We start from the raw sequence: 26,655 nt of genomic DNA on the forward strand, positions 1-26,655 counted from the left end.
AAGCACCCCCAGCCGCAGATAAGGCCCCATGCCTCACTGCTGCTGCAGATCTTTCTGTCCCTGGCCATGTTGCACCATGCTGTGCCTTGTCCCTGGCTCACCTCTGGTCTCTTGCTCTTCTCTCCATGCCTTTTCCTCCTCCCTGCCCCTGAGGCAGCCCAGCTCCTCTCCCCAGGGTCAGGGTCCATGCCAGGCCAGGAGCAGGCCCAAAGGCAGGCCCCAGCCACAACCACCTCTCTGAACTCTCCTCCCAAGGCCATTGACAGGGTCACTGGGGTCGAGGATGGGCTCTGCCCACTTCTGTGCAAGGGCTGGGAGGTGGGACAGGTCTGTGATTGTGCACACAGGCTGAGTTTTCCCTTTCCTAGAGGGCTGCATGGCTGGTTGTGCACACAGGGTCTGGAGGTGTGGGGTTTGGGGGTTTGCTGGACCTCCAGGACAGGTGCTGATGCTGCTGGGGGTGTTCCAGGCATTCCAGGCAGAGGAGCATGGCTGTGCCACCTCTCTGAGAGCAGATCAGGAATGGGTGAGCCTTTTGGGGTGTCCTGTCAAGGGTGAGCACTGGAAACATATCATAGAACCACAGAACAGTTTAAGTTGGAAGGGAGCTTAAAGCTAATCTCATTCCACTCCTTGCCATGGCAGGGACACCTTCCAATGTCCCAGAGTGCTCCAAGCCTTGTCCTTCCTGGCCTTGGACACTTCCAGGGATTGAGCAGCCACAGCTGCTCTGGGCACCCTGTGCCAGGGCCTGCCCACCCTCACAGCCAAGTATTCCTTCCCATTATCCCATCCAGCCCTGCCCTCTGGCAGTGGGAGCCATTCCCTGTGTCCTGTCCCTCCATCCCTTGTCCCCAGTCCCTCTCCAGCTCTTCTGGAGCCCCTTTAGGCCCTGGCAGGGGCTCTGAGCTCTCCCTGGAGCTTCTCCTCTCCAAGAGAGCACCCCTAGCTCTTCCAGCCTGGCTCCAGAGCAGAAGGGCTCCAGTTCTTGGAGCCTCTTCCTGACCATCCTTTGCTTCCATGCCATTAACTCCTGTGCCAGTTCATGTCAGAGACCCAAGACATAAAAATCTTCCTGTGTGTGACCCTTCCTCTGTCCATGGTCACTTGGCACTCTTCCAGGTTCATGGTTCCCTCGGTCCCTCTCACTAAAACTCACCAGAAATCCCCCTGCTTGGCAGACAGGCACCCATTGAATATATCTGCAGGATTCAGATCCCACAGGAAACGCAGTGAAATGGTTCTTTCCTTTCCATTTAAAATGGAACAATAACATTTGAAGTGATGCTGCCAGTGTGACATCCCCTGAGACAGCTCCTAATTCACTCCTTCTGTGGAGGAGCTTGGGTGAATAACCCCACCAAGGAGGACAGAAAGGCACTGCCTTTGCCCTAAGCACAGGGAAGAGGAGCTATTCTTGCAGGGCTGAAATTCTGGTCCACATGGGCTCAGCTCTAGGCCTGCTCAGGGCTCTTTTTAAGACAGACTTCATTCAGTGTTATGTCCTGTTCTCCTGAAGTTTACACTGTGACATGGGATTGGGAGAAAGAGAAAGCTCTGGATTTAAAAAGTGGCTGATCGAAGGGGCAGGTAGAAGGGGAGGGTGACAGCTGGATGTGGCTGGCTTGCTTCAGAAAGCTCGTGGTGGATTTTAGATCCTGCCCCCCCGCCTCCCCTTCCACCACTCCCGTGATTTCTGGGAACATTCCTCCAGGCTTTGATCTGCATTCCCAATACACTCCAAGTTGGAACAAACTCATGGTTTACCACTGTATGGTTGCTGCTGTTCAGTTACCACAGGCTCAACCCTCCTGTATCTTGGGCTTCTTGGTCATGCTGCAACTTCCATGGCACGCCCGAAGGCTGTGCTGGGCAAGATGGCTCATGTCAGGTGCTCAGGCAGCTCAGGGATGCTCTTATCACTCACATTAGGAGGCAGGAATGTTGCCCATTGGCAGGACAGGACAAACATGTGTGTCCATACCCCAGTGAAATTCTCCCCTTGCCAAAGTTTCACTGAGCGTGTCGGCCGCCCCTTTGATCTCCTGCTCAGGGTGGTTTCTCAAGCACTCACCTCTTGAGGCAGTGTGCCCAGACGCTCCATGCTCCTGCCTAAACTGTGTCATCCTGCCAAGCCTGGGCCTTCCCCTGAGTGCACAGGGGACCACAGCCCCCGTGTCATGCCTGGGTTTGTTCTTGTGCTGGTGCAAAGCAGGAATGAAGCCAATTAAGTCAACAAGTGAAAACATGGTGCATTTGAGGAAAGGGCCAGGCGTGGACTCTTCCTTCTCACACAGGAATCTGCAGCTGGTCCTAGTGTGGTATCTCCTGAGGATGCCTCTAATGTGGTCTGTGCTGTCTCACTCCATCCCTGAGGAGAAGACTGTGCCTGTTTGCAGCCCTGCTCGCTGTGCCCCCTCAGTGCCTGTTCCAACTCGATAGATTGATCGCATTTGTTCTTTTGTTTATGGTCCTCAAGCCAGTTTTCAACCCACATGAATGCTCATATGCAAGCCAGTTTGAATTCATTTGCCAAGTAATATTAGTAAGACACAGCTCCTTAATGAACAGGACACTGAAAACCTTCACTCCATCTCTTTATATTATAAATTGCAAAGGTTTTCTGTTTGTTCCCTCCAAACCTTCAGAGCAGTTTTCACTTTTGACTCTACTTTTGGTGCCCCACTTGGGGTACCCAGAACATAATTAGTCATATGGAAAGCAGTTTTCAGGAAAACTGGGGCCAGCTAGCCCACCTAGCAAGGATTTTTCAGTTGCTGAACACTCTCCCTGGTCTAAATGGAGTAGAAATAGAATGGAAATTTCTAAAATTTCCAAATATTTTGAATTTCATTTGGGCAGCTGCAATATCTTGGCCTCATTGGTCAATGCTCATGATAGACAACCCCTTAGAAGCCCTTCTCTCCTGCACCTTGGCCATTGCTAAGGACAGTCCTCACCCCATGCACAGGGATGAGCTTTGGAAGGCTTCATCAGAGGAATTATCCATTAACTCTCTCTGTGCTTTTGCTCACCCACTGAACTGATGGAGCAGCACCATCCTCTGCCAAGGACTGGTGCCAGAAAGTCCTGGATCAACCAGAGCTGGTCTCCTTTTTGACAATGAGTTGTGCCCTGGTGCCTTCTCTGCACAGGAGCTGTGCAGAGTCCTAGAGGAACCACAGAGGCCAAGAATTCAGAGCTGCAGCTCTTTAGCTATGGCCACCTGGAAATGGAGGGCTGTGCCAGGCAAGGAGACTGCCAAGGGAGCTGTGATTCTGCCTCCAAATCTCAGCATGGCAAAATAATTTCATGGCCCTACAAGCATTTGTGTCTCCATGACACCTGTCCAGCATGATGTGTCATGGAAACCCCACCAAAGCTGCTGTCTCAGGAGTCCCCTACTTCAGACACTGCTCTGCTCCAGAAGCAGCTGCTCAGCCCAGTGCCAGCACATGTGAGCATTGCCCAGGAATGCCAGCCCTGCTGCCACAGAGGAGCTGTCACTCCCACAGGAGCCATGCCCCACTACAGTGCTGCCTCCTCCAGGTGTGACAGTGCCTTGGAGTAAGAGCCTGTGCTGAGCACCCCCCAGGGTGGATGTTCCAGATGCCTGGAGGCTGATGGGGGGCTGGGGGTGCTCTAACAGCAGGCAAGGGCAGACAAGAGCAGCCCTGGTGCCCCATAAGCTGTGATGGCTCCATTGGACAACATGGGAAGGGGAGTGAGAGGGGGGGTCCCTCACAGGTACAAGGCAGGAGAAGAGGGCTGCTGCATTCCCATGCCTGCATGTCCTAGGGTGATGTTATGATGCTTGTATCCCCATTCCTGTGTTCTGTTTATGCTGGATATCATGTTCTGTGTCTTCAAGACTGGCTCTGAAGAGCTAATGTTTTGTTTTGGTTTTGTTATCAGCCACTCCCCCACGGCTGGTGGGACACAGAGACAGGGCACTACATGGCGCTGCTTTTGCTTTTTGCTTTGCTTTTTGCTTTGCTCTTGCTTTTTGCTTCTGCTCATTAGTTAGTTTAGCTAAGCAGCCCAAATTTTTCCTTGACTGTTTCTCCTTTCCCTTTTTTTGGACCTACTCGAGCCTGCTCCGGACTGGGACCTGGGAAACACCAAGAGTTTGCACCTTGTGGCCTAGCGTGGCCTGCTCTGGACAGCAGCCATTCCCAATGCTGGAGGGACTGATAAGAGAGGCCACCTCCAAGAGAGACTTTCTGAAGTTGTCATCTTTTTCAGAGCAGTAAAAGAGTGTTGTCACCTGGTATTGTTCATTCTGTGTGCTGGGGGCGCTTTGCCTGTTAAATAAACTGATTCTTTCCACTTCTCTCCAAGGAATCCTTCCCGACCCAGTTGTGGAGAAGGGCCATGTGGGTTTGCTTTCTGGAGGGGCCCCCCTTTTGGAGGCTTTCTCCCAAATTTGCCCTAAACCAGGACACTGCATTTTAATTCATTTTGCTTTTGTGCCATTTCTTGTTCCCCAGGCTGGCAGAGCAGGCAGCAGCGGGTGCTGAGCGCGGTGCTGAGCCTGCTCCCCGTGCCGGTGAGTCCCTCTGCCCCCGGGGCCCGAGAACAGGCAGGTGAAAGAGCCAGTGGCTGGGAAGGGGTCTGATCTTGCCGCTGTGCCCCGAAGCAAGAGGTGAATGGCAATGAACACCTGCCTTTGGCTGCAGTTTCCCCTCTTGGCACCGAGCGCTTGTGCTTGGATTCAAAGCGCAGTAACAAAGCCCTTGCCGGCGAACACATTTCAACATGTTATTATTCCCAGGCCGGCTTTCAAGATCTCTTTCTATTCCTTCTGTACTGATTGCTCTTGTTTCTCTTGGCTCCCAGCTCTGGCTTTTCAGGCTTCATTAACTGGAATTTATTAGCAACTTTAAACAATCTTCCTGCTGCCAAAAAGAGAGAAAGAAAAGAAGAAGGGGGGGGAGGAAAAAAGGAAAGAAACAAAGAGGAGACATACTAAACTCTGGGCTGTTCCCTGCCTGTGTGAGGCCCAGCTCTGAACACCTCTATGTGTGCAGGTTTTCTTTGGAGGGAAGGTCTGGTGAATGCCTGGGCTGGGACTGTACCTGCTCATGCAGCCTCTCCTGTTTCTGGAGGGGAGGCTGGGGGGCAGAGGGGAGCACAGCCACTGAGGGCCCTCTCCCACTCCTCACCAAAGGCAGCTGAATCTGGAGGATCTGGTCTCTGGGCATCTCCTGAGTATAACTAATTGCACTCACAAGACCTTCCTGAGCAGCTCTCAGTGAATACTAATGGCCCTCAGGGCACACCTGACGGCCTGCTCTCATTGCTGGACAATGAAGCTCTGGCAGTGAAAATAACTTTCCCAGAGCACACAGGGAGTGAGCTGGAGCAATCCCTGAGCCCTCATCTATGCCCTAACCACAGCATTCCTCCTGATCCCATGGGGACATGTTTGGTGTCCAGAGCAGAGAGAAGCCAGTGCAGAAATGCCCTGTGGGACCCAGCCTGGCTTGGTGTCACAGTGACACTCTTGGGGGATGGCTCTGCTGTCCTCAGGACCCTGCTCTGGTTTTATCCTCACAGGCCTCCACCCAGTGTGCAGAGGAATAATGTGCTCAGGTGGCCCCATGGCCTGGATTTGCAGGGCTCCACAACACTGAAACCTGGCACATTTTGTCTTTATTGTCCATGGCACACATGGGCTTCATCCACCCATTTTTGCAGCTCTCTTCCCCTTTCCCATTATTCCTTTTCCTCAGCTGAATCCCAGCTCCATGCACAAGTTCAGCCATGAGTCCAGCTGATCTCTGACTTCTGGGAAACTTCACTTGTATGAGGAGCCTGGGGGGGTGCTAAAATAGAGGAACAGAAGGAGGAGAAGTGGCGAAAGGTGTGAAACACCAGCTCTCCTCCATGGGAACCTGGGCTACTGGGGCTAAATCTAATGAGAGAGAAGATGGAATCAGAGAATCATGGGTGAGAGCAGGAGGGGAGAACCAGAGGAACCTGGGCTTTCTCTGACTGTTGAAGAAGATAAGGGTTATAGATCAAGGACAAGAGGTGTCAAGAGTTCCTGGGATGTTTCTGATCATTTCATAGAATCTCAAAAAGGAGACTTGAAAATCTGGGTTGAAATTGGCAATTTTTTTGCTGAGGAACCTCTGATTTTTTCATAAGGTTCAAGCACCTAAGGTATCTCTGGCAAAAAAGCAAATATAATTTGAAATACCATTTCCTTTTAGGGCTTTACCCAAAGTAAAAGACTAAATGTTAAGAAGTAACCTGAAGATGAAACAATTTTTTCTCTCTCAGGCTAAAAGAAATTTTTGAGGTTGACCAAAGCCCCAGAACATCAGTTTTGGTTCACCTTGAACTGAATTTTGTAAATTTTGTCTTTGGTTGCTCCAGCCTGTCACTCACCTGGTTTATCCAGGAGATAATAGGGAACATGAGGCTGTAGGTGTTGAACTATCAGAGAGCATCCAAAGGAGGGCAGTGAGGATGGTGAAGGGCTTGGAGGGGAAGTTGTGTGAGGAGCATCTGGGGCTGCTTGTTCTGTTCAGCTCCCAGAGAGGAGGAAGAGGAGCAGGCACTGATCTCTCTGTGAGCAGTGACAGGACCCAAGGATTGGCCTGATATTGTGTCAGGGCAGGGAATTGGTCATGGCCCCAGGCCTGACAGTTCAAAAAGCATTGGGACCAAGGTGTGACTTTTGGGGATGGTGCTGTATAGGGCTGGGGGTTGGACTTGGTGATCTTTGTGGGTCCCTTCCACCTCAGACAATTCTTGATGATCTTTGTGGGTCCCTTCCACCTCAGACCACTCTGTGCCTTTGTGACTCTGTGTAGAAGGCAGACTGGGGCCATAAAGCCACCCAAAATCCCTGGGGGTGAGGAACCTGCTGAAGGCTTTCCATCTACCTGAACACAGGCACTTGCAGCCAGGATGAGCTGCAGCAGAGCCCTCCTCACTGTCAGCCCTTCCCTGCTGGATGGGGGCACGCAGGGAGAGCTCCCTCCTGCCCAGGAGACCCTCGGATGGTGGGTTTGGGGTACCTGGGCTGTCCTTCACTGCTCAGCAGAGCTTTCTGCTCTTCACTCCCTTGGCATGTCCCAGCTCTGCCATGCGGATGAAGACAAAGGGCTCGGGCTGGTGTGCTACGTGTCACCGTGGCAGACACTGGGAATGTGTCCCAGGCAGATGAAATCAGCAGAGATCTGAGCTGTGAAACCTGAGCAAACTTCCCTTGAGGATGTCTAAACAAGCAGGATTTGTTTGCTTGATTCTTATGCGTGTCCTGGCACAGAGGGTGATCCCAGCCTGAATGTCATGGTCCTGATGTAATGTTGTGGGATGAAAATTTGGTGAAGATATAAATGAAAAGAGCAGGGGAAATGCCAGGCAAGTTGCATTATTGGTCAATGACAGTCCTGTGAATGCTGTACAAACTGTCCCTGTCTAGTTGTTGTTGAATCACTTTTAATTTGCCATAATCTATAAAATACTTCCTTGCTTGATTTCATATAAATTACTTGATTTCAATAAATAGGATTTCAATCTTACTGCTATCAAATCCAAGCAGGCACTTTGCTATGCGCAGGTATATGATGCTGCAGTGTGCATTTCTTCCCCTGTGATGTCAATCCTTTCCAAAGGGAGACTTGTGACACACTGGACCTCCAGTAAAATATTATCCAACAACTTCCAACTATTATTTCAGATTTTCCTCTTTAAATTTTTCCTCTTTGCCTGTTTCATTCATAATTATTTTTGGCTGTGGGGAGCTGGCTCTTTTGGAACCTATGAATATTTATTCCTTGCTGGTTGAGGCTGCTCTGTTTGTGCATGACGTAACCAGGACACGGTTGCTTGCAGCAAGACAACTGCTAATTGTGCACAGAGTGTGTGAAAAGCCTCAGCACCCCCAGAGAAGGTGCTGGGTGCCCACATTTCAACATGGATGTGATAAAATGAAAGGAGAAAGGCTGCAAGATGGGTGCAAAGTGCTGAAAAGCCCATTTCTGTGGGCAGCTCTGGCTCCACAGCCAGAACAGGATCAAAAATGTTTCCTTGTCAGCCTGTAAATGCCTGCTGGGGTGGCTGGGTCCTTACAACTCCAATGAATTTGAAATACAAACAGATGGTGATCAGTTGCAAGACCATTTGAAGTAAAATCTGTAATATAAAATCACAGAATACTACAATGATTTGGAGGGACCTTAAAGATCATCTCATTCCACCCCTGCCATGGCAGGGACACCTTCCACCACCCCAAGCCCCATCCAACCTGGCCCTGGACACTTCCAGGGATCCAGGGGCAGCCACAGCTTCTCTGGGCATCCTGTGCCAGGATCTCACAGGTGTGAGGGTGATATCTGTAATTCTCACATTTTGGAAAACACCATTTATGAAATGCCAGTGTTGTGCCTTGTGGTGGCAGCAAGATCTGATTCAGAGAAGTGAAAGTTGTTTCGTTTAGGCAGATTAAGTGGCAGTAACTGTTATATACACAGTAAGCTCACAACACACATCAAATGAAGCATTAATATTAGGATTTCATGAATGCAATAACAGTGTTTTGAAGAAATTGTGTTTTCCAACAGAAGCTGTTGTGTTGAAAGTACCAACAGCATGAGAATAACACCTGGAGGTATTTCTCATGGTCAAGTGGAGTAAGACCATACAGGTGCAATTTACTCATGCAGAAATGGTCAACCTCAACATTCTGCCCCCTGGGCTCCCATTTTTTGGGGCTCACAAAGGATTCCAGTGGTTTCTTGTGCTGCTGGTTAATTTTCACACTTTCAGAAGTGGGGCCACTCCTTCACTGACACACAGCCACATGCTGATCCCCAGGACTGGGACTGCTGCTGTGTCTGAGTGTGTCTGCTCAGACCTCAGTGCACACTGCTGGGACACCTCAGCCTCAGGGGAAAGCTTTTTGGAGTTCAGTTTTGCAGGGTGGCTCTGTGTGACATCCCTGGGGACACAGGGACTGTGTGTGACACCCCTAGGGGGCTGCGTGTGACATCCCTGGGGGGCTGAGTGTGACACGCCTGGGGGGCTGAGTGTGACATCCCTGGGGACACAGGGACTGCATGTGACATCTCTGAGGGGTGCATGTGACATCCCTGGGGGCTCAGTGTGACATCCTTGGGGACACAGGGACTGTGTGTGACATCCCTGGGGGGCTCAGTGTGACACCCCTGGGGACACAGGGACTGTGTGTGACATCCCTGGGGAGCTGAGTGTGACATCCTTGGGGACACAGGGACTGTGTGTGACATCCCTGGGGAGCTGAGTGTGACATCCTTGGGGACACAGGGACTGTGTGTGACATCCCTGGGGGGCTGAGTGTGACATCCTTGGGGACACAGGGACTGTGTGTGACATCCCTGGGGGGCTGAGTGTGACATCTTTGGGGGGCTGAGTGTGACATCCCTGAGGGACTGAGTGTAACATCCCTGGGGACACAGGGACTGTGTGTGACATCCCTGAGGGGTGCATGTGACATCCTTGGGGGCTCAGTGTGACACCCCTGAGGGCTCAGTGTGACACCCCTGGGAGTTCTGTGTGACCCCCTTGAGGGACCCTGTGAAGCACCCAGGTGCTCCTGTGTCTCTGGGCTGCAGGAGGCTGTGAGAGAGACCCTGGCTGCTGAAGGGTGAGTGAAACTCTCTGTTTGCTGGCTCTGCCCCAGGGTACACTGCTGACTTTTGAATGAGATATTAGGTCCTCTTTTATTTGGCTTTTGGCACCACCTCAACCTGAAGGTGACAACCTCAGCGGAGCCCCATAGCTGGAGCAGCAAACAAACCCTGTCCCACACAGGCTGCTCCCAGCTGAGCCTGCAGCTGCAGGAGCAGCCCTGGAGGCTGTGGCAGTGCAGGAGGAGCCTGTGCAGTGTCCCCCCAGCCCCACAGCACCCCCTGCCCATGCAGCACCCCGTACTCACAGCTCCTCCAGGAAGCGCAGGTGCCGGAGCGCGCGCGGCTGCAGCTCGCTGATGTTGTTCATGCTCAGGTCTCTGGCAGGGAGCAAACACAGAGGTTTCTGATCAGTGGTTTGCACAGAATGAACCTCAGTGCCAGGCTCTGGGTCCCCTCTGTGCTCAGTGGGAGGGTGAGAAGCCTCTGCAAGCAGCATTTCAGCATTAGCAGCTGATCACAGCCCAGGATGTGCCTGCAGAGGGGTGGATGGAGAGGAGTAGCCAGAGAGAGCTGGCTCCTTCAGGGTGGTCTGCCTGAGCTCCTCCAAGTTCTGAAGCAAGTTAGGACATTTCCCAACAGCATCAGCAGTCTCACAAGCTCTGGAGAGGGAACAGGGCGCCCCGTGACACTGGAAAGGACAGCGTGTCCCTGGGCCCAGCAGCATCTCTCTGTCACCATGGCCATGCCAGCCCCCACAGGGAGATGTTCCAGAGTGTGGACAGACATCTGCCTTTGAGGAGCCAGCAGCCCATGAGAGAAGGGGTCCATCCCACTGGCCTGCCTTTCTCTACATTGTACAAACCAGAGAAGCACACAGCACTGAGGGGCAGAGCTTGGCTCTATGGGTCACAAACTGAGGTCAGGAGGTGAAGGAACCTGGCTGTGCTTGTCTCACTCTGACATCTCCAGCTAAGGGCTCATCTCCTGTGCCTGGCTTCCAGAGAGCCTCTGGAGGAGGCTGTGCTGGTACCCAGAGGGTCCAGGGTGGTGCTGAAGCCCTCTGCATGTTACAGTCACTGTGAGCTGCCTGAGCAGAGCCCTCCTCATCTGAGGGTGTGAGAGCAGCTCAGTCTGTCCCAGGTGATTCAATGCACAAGCTGGTATGTGGGGAAAACAAGGATATTCCAGGCTGTTCTGGGTCAGTGCACAAGCTGGTATGTGGGGAAAACAAGGATATTTCACGCTTTCTTGGGTCAATGTACAAGCTGGTATTTGAGGAAAACAAGGATATTTCCAGGCTGTTCTTGGGGTCTGATAGCTGCAACCCTGCCCTCATGAGCAGCTGCACATGAAGAAACCCACACTGCCCACCCCAGCCTAGACCAGGCTGTGTCCAGGTGAGCAAGGGAGCACTGACCATTAAAGCTGAGGTAAAATGAGGCAGAATTAAAAACTGGGGTGGTCAAACCCGATGGGAATAGATGGGGCATATCCCCTGGTGAGCAAAGCAATGTGGGCAGTGTCTGTGGGTGCTGAGAGCCCTGTGGGAGGCACAGGGGCCACTCTTTGTCACTGGGCACAGCTCAACTCCTCCTGGCACTGAACAGCACAGCCTGATGGGTGTGATGGGAAAATGAGTAGAAACAACAACGGAATAAAGGCAATTTATTTACTCTTTTCTTCTGTGAACCTCACAGTGAGCCTGAGGAAGGCCCTGCCCTGCCCTGCCAGGGCACTGGGAATGCCTTGGCATTGGAGAGGCTCGTGCCAAGGACAAGGACAGAAGCACAAAGGAGAAAAGCCCCTGAGGAGAGCCCAGCAATGCAAGAGGGACCTCTCTGAGCTGTTCCACCTGCTCAGAGCACCTGAGGTCCCCCAGGTCACATAGCAAATGATCGGCAGCATCTCAGCTGGCTTTGGGCTCTGGGGAGGAAATTGCTTCACTGAAAAATGTACTGAGATCCTTTGTATTCCTCAGTAAAAAATGCTGGAGTTTTGCTGGTAAAGAGCAGAACACCTGGGGGGGCATTGGCTTCTACGTTTTGACCACTTTCCCCCAAAAATCCCAAACCACCATGTTCTAAGCAGCTCCATTTGGCATTGGTGTCACTGCAGGTGACACACCAGGAAGGTTGGAAGTTGTCTTTGCATATTCTCTGGAGAGGTGTCCTGTGACAAAACCACACATTTTTCCGAGCCCTTTTGAAAAATGCTCCTGAAGAAGTTTACTTTTTCCTTTATAACTTTCTCTTCTCCAAAGAAGTAGTAGAAAACGCGTCAAAAACCTATGAAAATTCAAAATTCTGTTTTCAGAATGAGTGCAAAAAGAAAATTATTGCCTGCACTGTTCTGTGTTCAATGCTGCATTCCATATTTTGGTGATCCTGGGACACAAGGGTTAAAATATTATTTTGTGCTGCTTCTATTTTTATTTTAAAACCCCCAAGGGCAGTTGCTACTTAGCACCCATTAAAACATCTCTTTTTCCTACATCAAAGTGTCTCCTGTTTGTGTTGTAATGAATCTGTCTGATGTTTTGACATGTTGTGGAACAATGTGAAAATAACGAAAAATAATGTAAAATGAAAGACTGTGAGAGAAAACACAGATCTGAAACATCCAAGATCTCCTCAAAACTGTGAGGTATATTCCTTAAGTTGCCTTTTGCTGGTAGTGTAGAGAATACTATTGCTTGCCACTTTCCAAGCCTCATGGAAGTGCCTTTTGTGTGCCCAGGTGTGGTGGGGACAGGTGGACACTGGCTGGGTGGTGGCTGCAGGGATGTCCAGACTCATCAGTCTGGACCCATCAGGATGGGACTCATCAGTCCCAAACAGCAGCAGGGCTCTGGGTGGCTGAGGATATGGGAAAAGGTAAAATAATAATTTATCGTATTATAACTATCTTATTATAATTTATATTATCTATAATTTATTACATAATAAAATATATTTTATTATCTTTTAGAATCCCAGATGGTTTGGGCAGGAAAGGACCTCCAAGCTCATCTCATTCCACCCCTGCCATGCCTGGGGCACCTTCACTCTCTCTGGTTTCTCCAAGCCCCATCCAACCTGGCCTTGGACACTTCTTTCCTCCTGCCCTGATCCACACCTAAAAGGAGAAAATCAATACCTAAAAGGAGAAAATCCATACCTAAAAGGAACAAAATACACTGGTTTCTGAAAAAATCTTCCAAAAGGCAGAGGAGAGATGCCCTTATCCCATCACCCTGCAGCCTCACAGCTCCACTGAATGTGGTTTTCCTTTCCAAGCCCCCCTCCTGCAGCCACAGGCAGGTCTGAGATAAGGAGGTCTCTCCCACCATCTCTTTGGGCAGTGAAGAAGAGCCCAGCCTTTTTTTCAAGGTTGTTATGTAGAAAATATTTTGAGTAAATTTATTTAAAAGTCGCTGCTGTTTTGGCTGTTTGAACACTCTGGTGGTTTGCAGTCCTGCAGGACTCAAGTGTAACACATCATCACTGGAAAGGGCACCCCAAAGGGCAAATCCTGGCAGAGTGCTTTGCCAGCTAATGACCAGCAAGGCAAAGGTTCCAGGGACTCAGTTTTGCCATGAACTCTGCACTGTGACACCTGCAGGGACCCCCAGAGCAGGGGACACCACACCCGACCTGGGGTGCTGCAATCCCTGGCCTGGCCCTGGCGTGAGGACAGCGGGGAATGTGCAAGGACAAATGGTGTGAAGGAGGAGCAAATTCCTCCAAGGGCTGGAAATAAACTTCCCAAGCACAGCCCTGGACCTGGTGATTTTTCTAGCCACAAAAGTACGAGATGTTTCTCCACAGGCTGTCCATGCTTGTGTGAAAGCTGAGGCACAGGATTCTTGCCTGAAGTGTTGTGGGAGTAAATATTTGACTTATTACTCATTTAAAGATGTTGTTGACTTGTTGCTGTGTTTTCCCAAGCTTGTGATTTTCCTCTTAGTAAGGTTTCTTATGTTATGCACATCCCCAACACAGGCAAGGGTGGAAATGCTTCCTGTCAGAGCAATCAGAGGAGCTGTTTATCTTCTCAAGTGTTTGGGGGTGGTTACTTCAGTCAGCCACATTCAGTTCATTTAAAAGGAACCCACAGTATCTGAACCTTGTTGGATTATATTTTTTCTGCGGCATCTAGCAGAATAAATAGGGATCCGTGCATAAATGGGTCAGGGGCTCCTCTGACCTTTCCCAGCTGTGTCAGTGACCTTGGCTTTCCAAGCTAGGGCTCTCTTCTGAGTGACTGAAGAAGGAAGAAGAACCCTTCCAGGGAAGCCAAATAAGTTCTGGATCACTCATGTCTGTGCATGGCCCTTGCCATTTGCACTGCAGAAACCATTCCAGAGGTGAGCTCTGTACCAGAGCAAGCAGTACAGAAATGCACTAATTATTCAAATCTCAGAGTCCCTTAAACTTCTAAAAGAAATCAGAAAGGTAGGAGAAGAAATGGGGTGCTGCAGTTTCATCCAGGCTTGCAGGACCTGCAGAGGAGCTGTCAGATTCTTGCCTTTGAGTTCATGATCCCTCAGAGCAGTGGTGCTCTGGCACAAGCCACCCCTCTCCTGTCCCAGAGCTCCCCTGTTCCTCCTTCCCCAGCGACTGCCCTGTCTGTCCTCTGTACAAAATATCAAATAAAACCAGGAATTCTTTTGCTGTCAAATCACCCTTCATGGCTGTGGTCTGGAATGCAGCCAGCAGAGTGAACTACTCTACTACTCCCAAAACTGAAACTCTGCTCTCGTATCACCCTGCTTACTCAAGAAGCCTTTTAATGCTTCTTGCATTAAGTGTAGGATACACCTATGCTTTCAAATGGCACTGCACCAAAGCCATCATGGCTATAATTAGTGTGATTTAACTTTCCCCCCTTCCCCAACTCATTCTAAACATTTATCGTAAGCATTTCTAACTTGTACCTGCAGGAAAACTGAGACACAGTTCATGGAAACTGAGCTCATGTGATTCAGCCTCAGACCTTACAACTCCTCTGGCCCTGGAGGGGTTCCTTAAATTGTTTGCTTTGATGTCACCTTCTTTCATGAACAACCTTTGATTATTCACTGATTAGCTGATCTTCCTTTACCAGAAAAGGAGGTGACACACACACGGTGCTGGGCTCCCTGCTGGGACTGCCTGCCACGCTGTGAGATGGTGAGCACAGAGTTTTAGCTCAGGGGTGATAGGAGAAAAGAGATAAAAGGGTTTTTCCTTGGCATCACTGCTGGGCAGGATGTGTGGGGTGCTCTGAGCCATGGGGTGTAGCAGACCCAGAGCCTGCAATGCCCCCATGGCGTTCAGCAGCCCAAGATAGGAAATGCCCAGTGATGGTGACTGGACATTAGAAGCCCCTTTTTTCTCCTCCAGACCCCTGCTTATCTCTCTGTAACTCTATAAGTCACTTTCCTTTAACCCTTACTATTGGACAATTTCCAAAACCCCTGTACCCTATAAAAACCCCTACTTTTGCCCAGTTTGGCAGAAGAGCTGTCCCTGAGAACCTTCACAGAAGATTCAATAAAGACACTCCTGTGGAACCTCACACAGCCTTCTCCTCTCTCCCTGTGTCTGCCCAGGGCACCCAGCAAGCTGAGAGCTGAAATCACAAATGAGATGATAATCACTAGAGCTGATATCACCCATGCCCCCATGGTGTTCAGCAGCCTAAGTTAGGAAATGCCCAGTGATGATGGCTGGAGCTTAGAAGCCCTTCTTCCTCCTCCAGACACTTTATTATCTCTCTGTAGGACTGTAGGTCACAGTCCCCGCGGCCCCTCCTATTGGACAATTTCTATAACTCCTGTACCTTATAAAACCCCTACTTTTGCCCAGTTTGGTAGAAGATTCAATAAAAACACTCCTGTGGAACCTCACACACCCTTCTCTCTCTCCCTGCCATAAGGCACTTAGCAAGTAAAGAGCTGAAATCACAAATGAGCTGATAATCACTGAGAGCTGATATCACCTAAGCTTGCTAAGGTGGGCTGGGAGCTGTTTGGGAACTGAGACAGGCTGTGCTGACAGGGCTGGGCTATCCAGGACCCTGCAGCCTGTTTGGATACCCCAAAACCCAGTGGGGGCAGCATTAATGAAGCTGTGCATGTCCCTGTGGGGAGCTGTGGGTGTCCCTGTGGGGAGCTGTGGATGGCCCTGTGCAGCCTTTCTGAAGGAGGCAGAGAAGGCACCTGCAGGGCTGGGTGGACCTGCAGGCTCTGGGCCAAAAGGACAGGATTTTGTGCTACTCTGAGGGGGCTGCATGAAGGACACCCTGCAAGTCTTGCCTGAGCAGCATCCCCAGATGCTCCTCTGGGGACAGCAGGATTGATGCCTCTCACAAACCCAAGGCATCTAAAGCTGCCCACTTGTTCCAGGTTGCAATGCAAGATGTTTTCAATTACCATCTGTATGGCAGATTATCTTTTGTCAAGTGGGCAGTTTTCCTTATCTCTCTCTGAGTGATCACAATCACACCTCCCTAGGGAGGGGACATCTGCTGATAACAGTCATTGAATGTCACTGCATGGCTGATAAGAACTACAGCATCCCATTGGGAGATGTGAGCCCAGAGGGAGGAGCCAAGCATTCCTACCCAGATATAATCTGGAGATTCTGAAACACCAGCACTGCTTCTCCACTGGATTGCCCAGAGGAACAGCAGCTGCCTCTTCTTCCGCTGGATCTTCAGAGGCAGAGACTGCACCTTTCTCCAGGATCCCTGCTCCAGCAGAACCAGCCCTGACCCTGCAGGAGGGCTGAGCCACAATTCCAATGGGACTGCTGCCAACAGCCTGACCCACAGGGTGTCAGGTTGGGTTCTGACTCTGTCAGTATTGTTCTAGTGCACTGCATTGTTTATTTTATCCTTTTTTTTTTCTTTTCCCTAGTAAAGAACTGTTATTTCCTGCTCCCATATTTTTGCCTGAGAACCCCTTAATTTAAAATTTATAGCAATTCAGAGGGGTGGGGAGGATTTACATTCTCCATTTTAGGGGAGACTCCTGCCTTCCTTAGCAGACTCCTGTCTTTCCAAACCAAGACACTCCTGATGTGTCTTCCCAGACACAAAGCAAAGTGTTTCCTCAGAGATGGGCTGCAATTAAATAATGCAAGCACAATTAATGCAAGCAGAAGCCAACAGACCTAAAGCAACACAGGCTGAAGCCCCCTAGAGCAACACAACAGGACTAGGGCTGCTCAGCCAGGAGGGTTTGAAGGGGAACCTGAAGGGGTAGGGCTTGGCTGAGGCCAAGCAGAGACACCTCAGAGCCAGATGTGCATCTGTCTATAGAAAATTGCACAGCTAGCAGAGAGATTCTCCTGCAGGAAGAGCAAATCCTGCCTGTGCCTGGGGGAAGACATTCCCCAACCACCTCTGTCTGCTCCAAAGGGGAAGAAGGTTCTGGTCCTTAGCTTCAGTCCCCTGAGGTGCCCCCTGTGGGTCCCTCTGTCACTGGATCTTCACAGAGCCCACAGTGGGGCACCCCATGGGCCTCTGCCTTCCCTGGTACCTCACTGAAATCCAGGGTGTGCAGCTACAGCTGGAAATGAGGGCAGCCATGGCCCCAGTCACTGGACAAGACTTTAAGTGTTTTGGGAAATGAAGCTCTTGTCACTCCAAAGGACAAATCTGACTGAGATCCTGGTGCGAGCCTACTGAAGCTGCTGAGAATCCCAGGTGGTGACTGTCCTCTCAGCCCCTAAATTGCTCTGCTGGATGAATATGTTCATAGTTTTCAAGATGTTCAGGATATTAATGTGCTTTCTTCCCAGCCCAGGCTCAACTCAGCTCATCTCACCATTGGTGCTGAACCTGTGGCATCCTGGACCATAAAAATCTCTTTCCTTACAGTCAGGCAGGTGAGCAGAAATTTTTGTGATTGTGAGGAGAAGCTAATGATCTGCTATCCTTTCGATTAATTAGTTGCACAATTACAGCATTAAGGCCTCCCAGTCCAGCAGTCTGATTTCATGGGGAACTGAACAAACCAGACCAAAATTCCCATCCTTATCCTGGAAAGGCCCAGCACTAGGCCTGTTCTTGTAAGGAATGAAGCACCCTGAAATCCCTGGGTGCTGAGCACTGTCTGTGCCTCTCTCCTGGCCACTCATTAGCATCCAGTAAAAATGAACAGTTACACCATCAGAAAAGAAGCCCAAAGGCAATAAATGATGGTTTCAGAAATACTTCACATTATACTAGAGTGATTCATAAAGGTTCTCACTATCTTTTTTCCTCTTTATCTTGAAATCTCCAAGGTCACCACAAAATGCCTGAATTGCCTGGGGCAAAGCTGGGGCTGGTGGTAAAATGGTACCTGGAGCCATAGAACAAGCTGAAATTCTTCCTAACAGCCTGCAGGTTCAAAACTACACTAAAGGTAGTCTCCAAAAGAGAAGGAGAAAGGCAAGATAAAGAGATCAAAGCACTTAGAGCTCATTTACATCACACCATATCTGCAGGCAGCAGCACTGCTTCAATCCCGTATCACTGCAATGGGCAAGAGCAGAACGTGTTTCTACTCCCACCTCTCCACGTTTGAAAATAGATCAGTCATCTCAGATCATCCCCCACGTGTAGGCCCTAGCCCAGATCTCCACAACATTTCTATAATGAACTCTCAGCCAAGGCCAGCTTGCCAGGGTGGGATTAAAGCCATTCCTGCAGCAGAAGCTGGGTCTGTGCAGTGGGAGCAGTGACCCTGGGCAAGGAAAGCTCTGCCACCCTGGCTGCTCCTCCGGCACCTCTCCCTGTGCCCTGTGCCAGGCTGTGCCCTGTGCCAGGCTGTGCCCCGTGCCTGCCCTGGCTGTGCCCTGTGCCAGGCTGTGCCCCAAGCCTGCTCTGGCTGTCCCCTGTGCCAGGCTGTGCCCCGTGCCTGCCCTGGCTGTGCCCTGTGCCAGGCTGTGCCCTGTGCCTGCCCTGGCTGTGCCCTGTGCCAGGCTGTGCCCTCCAGCAGGGCAGCAGGAAGGGGCTGAGCAGGGCACTGGTGCCTTTCTGCCGCTGGGAATGGCTGGTGAGGGAAACAGAAGAAATCACTCCTAGAAACCTCTGCCAGGTCAGGGCTGCCATCCCAGCCCAGGGGCTGCCAGGGGGAGTCAGGGGAGGCAGGAGGGTGTGGGGTGAAGCCCAGGGCAGGTGGAAGCTCAGGGCACTTGGCTGCGGCCAGGTGGAGGAGAGAGGGGTGAGAACAGCAGGCCCTGTGCCAGGGGCAGGAGTGAGACCTGGATCAGAGCATAAGGGCACTCTTCCTAAATAGCAAAATGGTGTATTTTGCACAGTGTGTAGCAGAGTCACAGAATCATAAAATATCCTGAGCTGGAAGGGGCCCACAAGTATGGAGTCAACTCCTGGCCCTGCACAGGACAACCCCAAGGATGTCCCCATGTGCCTCAGAGTTGTCCAAACACTCCGTGAACCCATGGAGGTTTTTCCCTGGGCTCTGTCTCCTCTCTGTAGCTGTCCTGGCTGCCAAGGAACAATCCCAGGGGAGACAATCCCAGCCCTGGTGCTATGAGGAGGCAGGGAGCGGATGGCTTCTCTGGCTCTGGGGAGCACAACAGGCACTGACACCCCCCAGCCTGTGTGAGGCTGTGGTGTCTTCTGTGCCATCACACAGAGCTGGGCATGGGGAATCTCCCACTGTTAGAGAAGATGAGACAGGAAAGCTTTATAAATATGATTGTCTGGCAAAAGATTTTGAGAAGATGGAAACTATAAGTGAGATTGAAATGAAAGCAAGATTTGAGATACCTCAGGTACTGAACAACTGGAAAACAATGGTGTGGCCAGCTGAAGGTGATCCCCTTTTGATGGAACAACACCCTCTGCTTGCAGAAAGGCCCAAGGGTCAGAGCAGACCCTGCCAGCTTGGCAGAAGGGGCCCAAAGAGGAGTTTTTAGGGTTTAAAATGTAACACAGTGTGGTGATGTAATGATTCTTACAGGATGTATGTAAATGCTATAGGATTTGTATCTTGTACTAGATTGGTTAGTGAGAATTAGAATATTCAACACAGAAGAAGATTCATGGTATTGTAATGGGAACCTCGCTCTCTTACCCTTTTACTCTCTTACCCTTTTACTCTCTCACCCTCTCATCCTCTCTGCCCCTCTCTTCTCTCAGTCCTGCTCCAGCTGTGGCTGGCAGCTCCCAGCAGGGCCCTGCACCCAGGCCCTTTGCAATAACCCACAGGTTCCCAGCCCTGCCTGCAGAGATCTCTCGTCTCCGTCCATCCCCACCATCCTACCCCTGATGCTCCTACACACCAAACAGGGGAGGCTGACACAGCCCCTGCCATTCCCTCTTTCACCCTCCAGACAGAGCAGCCAGTGCTGCACTCTGCTTTGAGTTGGATGTTGGGCAAGAATAATTTTTCTTTTCTGTTACCATTCTGCAAATTCATGTTTTTGGTGATTGCCATGAAAGAGAGGTCCAGAAGGAATTGATTTGGGTTGATCAAAATAATAAAAACCATGTCGGTTTTTTTCCCCCCTTCAGTATTGACATTTAAAAAATCATCCCAGAAAGGGCATTCTAAACCAGAAGTAATTTGAAAAGAAATATGCTTTCCGTCCAGAAAATGTCAAAGCAGGGCTTCCCAAACTCTTTAAAACTCTTTTTACGTGTTAGCCTAACTTAATAGGGTTCAGAGTTGGTAAGTGGATGAGCTGGGTCAATCTTAACATTTTCATTCTAAAAGAATCTCTAAACTAAAAAGAAATATTGGGGCCTGAAAGAGAGCAAGGAACACCTTTTTAAAGCAAGAAAAATGAGATTGCAAGTATATGTCCTTTCTTCCCACCATGTCCTTTGGAGCAGCCACAGCCCAGCAATGTCCTAACTTTTGGCAACTAAATGGTCTCCACTATGAAAAGTGGAGACTCTTGAAAGAGAATGAAAAGAACTTCATTCTTTTGTTGAAGGAAGAAATTCATTCGAGAAAAGCATGAATGAAAAAGAATGAAAGTGAAAATATTAAAGAACCTCACATCCCCTTGTGAGGATGAAAGGAACCTCACATTCCGTTGTGTCCAGACTGGGGGGCTGTTGCCTGTCCTCCTCCAGGTCTCTGCTGCGTTTCAGGTCCCTCCTTGCCAGACTTTTTGGGGGCAAAATTCCTGCTGTGGGAGGAATTATTGTCTTAACCTGGAACAGCTACCAGGGAAAGGTGAGCCCAGCAGCATCTTCCTCTTTGCTGCCCAGCCAAAGCCTTTTGAACAAGACAAGGAGCAGCAAACAGCAAATCAACACAACTGGTGCATCTCTAACATTCCCCATGCAAGGATCTTTGAAACCAAATGGGTGTTGGAAATGTGTGCCCTCCCAAATACTGCAAAGATTAACCCACTTCTGGAACCAGGACAGCAGCTCAAGATCAGCCAGGGATGGTTTAAGCCACAGGCTGTTCTGGGCAGGCAGAAGCTCCCTGGCAGAGGCTCCTGCACGGACTGGAGCTGTTCTGGCACCACAGCACCTCAGAAAGCAGCTTATCCACTACAGCCTGTCCTGCCTGCCCTGGGTCCTGCCCACAGCTCCCAGACCTCTCTGGGCAGCTTCCCCCAATGCTCAGAGTAAAGGGATTTATTTACAGCCCACCTGGTGCCACCTGCACAATGGTCCAACTACTCTTGGAGCCACATGGTGGGAACAGCAATAAATTCCTGTGGAAATGGTCCTGGGAGAGAACTGATCCACCTGGAGAGCAGGGCTTGTTGAAGGGCACCAAACAGCAGACACTGATGTATGGAAACCCAGAGCACCAAGAATATTTCTCTGTTTGCTCTGACCCCCAGGGGAGCACTGACTTTGGCCCTCATCCATGGAGAAAGTTTCCCAGACTTCAAGATAGACCAGAATCCACAAAAAATGAAATAGATTATAGAGAGTAGTGCAGGTGTGTCACTTGGTGAGAAATTGAGGTTTTGGGATTTTTAGTACATTGTGGATGGAAGCAAGATGGAGGGCACAGGGCGTTGTCCTGAGTTTCTTCTTCATGCTTCTTCTTCCTCCTTCTCCATGGGTTTGGGTGGCATTTTGTAATTGGGCAGAAAAATCCCCATTGCAGCTCTTTGGGATCAGTTATTGGGTTAAAAGGGAAAATAATCTAGGTGTCAATTCTTAATTGGATAGTTTAGTTTTAAAAGACCTTGTAACAAGAGATTGTTGGCCATTTTGTGCCTTCTAATGAAAAGCTGCTGAACTCACAGTAGTGAGACTGTTTTTGTGATAAGAAATGATGAACACCTGAGTGTGAACATGAACTATCATCTCAAGTGCCTTTAGTCCAGAGCCAGAGAAACCCACAGCTGGTACCCTGACACTGAAGCAGACAGGAACAGAAGATGGGACAGGGTGTAAGGATATGGGCCAATGTACACATGCAGGACTCCTCTGCTTGCAGGAGATGAGTGAGGAGGGTGTGACAGAGGCAGGATGCTGGCTGGATGCAGTAGGAGGATGTGCTTTTTATGTACAAATTGCTGGTAAAGAATTGTATAGAGTCTCTCTATACAGACACAAGACAAAGAAACAAGACAAATTAACACAGAATAAATCTCTCTGTGGCTATTTAGGGTAATTGTTCAGTGCTACATCTGGCTCAAGGGTGCCTAAATCACTGATTGTCAGGACCAGTCAGTGGGTCCAGGCAGGCTGGGGGCAGCACAACAGCAGAGGTTATTGGAAGTTGTCTTCTTGTGGCTCCCAGAGGCTCTGGGTGAATTTCCATGGGCAAACACCTGAGAGTGACAGGCTGGCTGTGCTGGAGACCCTGTGTAACCCCAGTGCTTCCTGGGTGTGTACCTGGCTGGGACTGGCTTCAGACCACCTTGGTACCTGTGCCCAGGTCAGAGAACCTGCTGAGAGCTCTGGGTCTCCTTCAGGGAGCAGGCTGAGGGCAGGAAGGTGTGGGCTGCACACAGACATGCTTCCAGCTGCACATGGGGTTCCTGCAGCCACTGTCACCCACAGCCTCCCTGTGACTGCACCAGCTCTGCACAGAGCAGATCTGGCTCCACAGATTCTGCAAAAGTATCAGTTGGAAGCCTAAGGAAAGGCAGAACTTGGATTAGGGAGTTCCACCTGTACTGGGAGCTGGAAGCCTTCATGCACTCCTTCTGTGTGCTCACCATTAATTTGTGCAAGAGCTCCTTGCACATCTGTCCCAGGGCAGCCACATCTGTCCTGTTTCTCTTCACTGCACACATCCCCCCTGTGTGACCGTGTTCACAGGGGTCTGAGGATGAGGGAAGAGACGAGGATCTGACTCCATGTTTCAGAAGGCTTGATTTATTATTTTATGATATATATTACATTAAAACTATACTAAAAGAATAGAAGAAAGGATTTCATCAGAAGGCTAGCTAAGAATAGAATAGCAGAGAATGATAACAAAGGTTTGTGGCTCAGCTCTCTGCCCGAGCCAGCTGACTGTGATTGGCCATTAATTACAAACATCCAACATGAGACCAATCACAGATGGACCTGTTGCATTCCACAGCAGCAGATAACCATTGTTTACATTTTGTTCCTGAGGCTTCTCAGCTTCTCAGGAGGAAAAATCCTAAGGAAAGGATTTTCCATAAAAGATGTCTGTGACACCTCTCTGCTGACAGCCCTGATCCCCAGGGCTGTCCCATCCCTGCAACTGATCCTTCTTGTCCCCAGCCCTGCTCCAGTGACCACAGAGAGCTGATGGCCAAGGCTGTGGCTGCAGGGCAGGAGCTCCAGAGCCTGGGACTGCCAGAAGTGCAGGTCAGCACTCTGAGAGTGCTCACTTCTGTCACACTGAGGGAGCCTGGCAGCACACAGCTTCTCCTGTCATTCTTTGGCTGGCAGGAAATCAGAGGAAGGCTCTGACAGGCATCAGTCACTGTGGGGAAGGGCTACAGCAGTGAGGGAAAAGCTGATGAGATGGAGAAGAACTGGAACAAGGCACTACTGGGCCAGGCTGCCTCTCCACTTGGAAGCCACATTTTGGTGGGTTTAACACCAAATCATGTATAGAATCACACCAAATCATGTATAGAACCACAGAATCATTAAAAGTTTCCAAGATCGTCAAGTCCAGCCTTTGACCAAATGCCACCATATCACTGTGGGCCCTCAAGCAGCCATCAACAAAGAGTGTGTTAAAGCTCTACACTACAAAAATATAAGAACTTTATGACTCCCCCCTCATTAACAGGCTAGCCTATATTTAAATAGGAGAATTAATGTTGGAATGAGTAACCACGGTCCTCCCTCTACGACACAAGCTTGCATCTGTACATTATTAATAAATCACCAATATACAACAAATCAAACAAGCAGAGTATTAAATATCTTGTTAACCCAACAGAGGAGTGTCCATTAAGAAAGATTAAAACCTGTAAAAGGTACTAGGCAAACCCGTCAAGGCCCGAATGTTTACCAAAACCACAACCTTCAGCACACCAAAAACAAGTTTTGAACCATATTATGGCAAAGTACCACATCTGCACCACTGCCCTGGGGACAAGCTGATCCCAAAGTCCTCAGAGTTAAGGAGAACTGGAGGGTTGGAGTAGATGCGGGTTGGAGTAGATGCACTGCTGAATCTTAGTGCAGTTTGTGCCTGTCACTATGTTGAAGATTGCAATTCAAGTTGTTTTCCATTACCATCTGTATGGTAGATTACCTTTGTCAAGTGGGCAGTTTTCCTTATCTCTCTTTGAGTGATCCCAATTACTCCTCCCTCGGGAGGGGACATTGCTGATAACAGGTATTGAATGTCACTGCATGGCTGATAAGAACTACAGCATCCCATTGGGAGATGGGAGCCCAGAGGGAGGAGCCAAGCATTCCTACCCGGATATAATCTGGAGATTCTGGAACACCAGCACAGCTTCTCCACTGGATTGCCCAGAGGAACAGCAGCTGCCTCTTCTTCCCCTGGATCTTCAGAGGCAGAGACTGCACCTTTCTCCAGGATCCCTGCTCCAGCAGAACCAGCCCTGACCCTGCAGGAGGGCTGGGCCACAATTCCAATGGGACTGCTGCCAACAGCCTGACCCACAGGGTATCAGGCTGTGTTCTGAATCTGTCAATGTTGGTTTAGTTTACTGCATTGTTTATTTTACCTTTTTTTATTTTCTTTTCCCTAGTAAAGAACTGTTATTTCCTGCTCCCATATTTTTGCCTGAGAGCTCCTTATTTTAAAATTTATAGCAATTCAGAGGGGTGGGGAGGATTTACATTCTCCATTTCAGGGGAGGCTCCTGCCTTCCTTAGCAGACTCCTGTATTTCCAAACCAAGACACACTACTTGGAAGTAGGCAAAATTTGGAAACATCCTACAGGGGACCAAATCTAATAAATTTTGTAGTTGAAAATGTCTGAATGGCTGATTGAAATGCTTTATGCTCACATCAAAACATTTCATTCACTAAAAGCCAAGCCATGACAATGCAATAGTTAATGACAGGCAGCACCTGCACAAACTAACCCGAGGCTGAATTTGGAACTATCAAAAGTAAAATGAAACTCCAATTGAAACAAAATCCTTCACTTCAGACTCAAACATCTCCAATATGTTTTCATTTAAAAAATATAATTTTTGAATATTTCTGTTGCCCGGACACTTTTGCATTTGAGGAAGAGCAGTTTTTGCTCTGGGAAGCTCACTCAGAGAAAAGCCTGGTTTCCCTGGCATTGCAGGGGGATCCTTTTTCTGCTCACAAGCAAGTTACCATCTGTGGGTGCCAGGTAGTGCAGGAGAGGCACTGAGGGAACCTTGGTCTTGATTCTGAGCTGATCCTGCCTTGTGGCCACAGAGATCTGTGACACCACAGGCTCTCCCAGACAGCACTTAGAGCTTTCCCCTAGGGAGGAAACTGCATCCAGTCCCAAAGACTTGGTCAAAACTTTGGGCAAACAAAGAGCAATGGTTGTGTTCAGCCCAGAGCTGGCAGAGACACCCCCCAGCTGTGTCTCTTGTCTTTCAATCCCAGTTGTTCTCTTGTCTTCTCTATGCTGTGAACCCCAGCAGCCAGGTCAGCAGGGTCCTCCCTGGGCAGAATGGCTGAGAGAAACAGGAGAGGTGGGGAAGAGCTGTGGGGCAGTAAGAGCCGTGTGCCTGTGCCTTTTGTGATGGATTGAGGTGCCCTCAGTTCAGGTTATGCTCTCCACCAGCAGGGAGGTGTATCACAAGGATACAGGATGGGTCAGGCTGGGTGCAGCTCTGAGCAGCCTGGGCTGGTGGGACCCTAACCCTGACCTCAGCAGGGGAGTTGGAGTCAGATGTGCTTGAAGGTCCCTCCCAAACCAAGTCAGCCTGTGATTTACAATTCTATGTAATTCTACAGTCCTGTGGTTCTAATCCCCTACTTTGCCCTGAGAGGAGCTGCCCCTTGCAATGATGGGGCAGCAGAACCTCTCTCAAGGTTTGCACTTCGCTGTTTTAGTCTGGTTTGTGCCATGACTTTAGTCACGAGTGTGAGTAGCAGCTGTTTAGACAAAGAGCTACCTGTGCAGACTGGGATTGTCAAAGACACTCAAGTAAGGCCCTGAAAATTGCAAAGAGCAGCAGCAGCACATCTGCAGGACGGCTGCCTTGAGAGGAGAAAACCTGGCCTAAACCAACACCTGCTGAGCAGCCAGGCAGGGTCCAGGGCTTGCCTCTCAGCCCCTTGTCTTGGAGGTGGAATTCTCTGTGCCAAAAAGGGCAGAGAAGGAACAACCATGTCATGACAGAGCTGAATACATTTAATGCACTCAAGCAGGAAGGGAAGGCAATAATTCACTCTGGAGCAGGGCTGCCTTGGGATGGTCTGGCACAGCAGATGATTTATATTTAGAGCTGGGCTTGGCAGGTGCTTTTATGGACCAGAAGTTTGGTTTTCAATTGTATTCAACCTGTCCCAAAAGCTGTTCAAACCATTCCAGCTCGTGGCATGGCCAACTATTAACTAGGTCAGTTGGGAAAGAAGTGCACAAAACTGCCCTCTTCTGTTTCCTGGGAGATGGGCAGTGCTGGCTGCTGCCAGAGGTGTGACACATTGATCAGAGCTCTGAGCCT

At 49.8% G+C, this 26,655-nt stretch overlaps 1 protein-coding gene across 1 annotated transcript in view; it reads right to left on the reverse strand.

Annotated features, from left to right (window-relative positions):
* LGR6 (leucine rich repeat containing G protein-coupled receptor 6) overlaps nt 1-26,655 on the reverse strand; it is a 170,004-nt gene that overhangs the window by 95,839 nt on the left and 47,510 nt on the right. The window contains exon 2 of the mRNA XM_054290752.1: nt 9,932-10,003. Within this exon, the coding sequence (XP_054146727.1) occupies nt 9,932-10,003 (72 nt within the window). The remainder of the gene's footprint in view (nt 1-9,931; nt 10,004-26,655) is intronic.

This window comes from Melozone crissalis, unplaced genomic scaffold (genome assembly GCF_028551555.1).
Source record: "Melozone crissalis strain CALT ecotype California unplaced genomic scaffold, PUWL_Pcris_2 ptg000086l_1, whole genome shotgun sequence".
NCBI classification, from domain to species: Eukaryota; Metazoa; Chordata; class Aves; order Passeriformes; family Passerellidae; genus Melozone; species Melozone crissalis.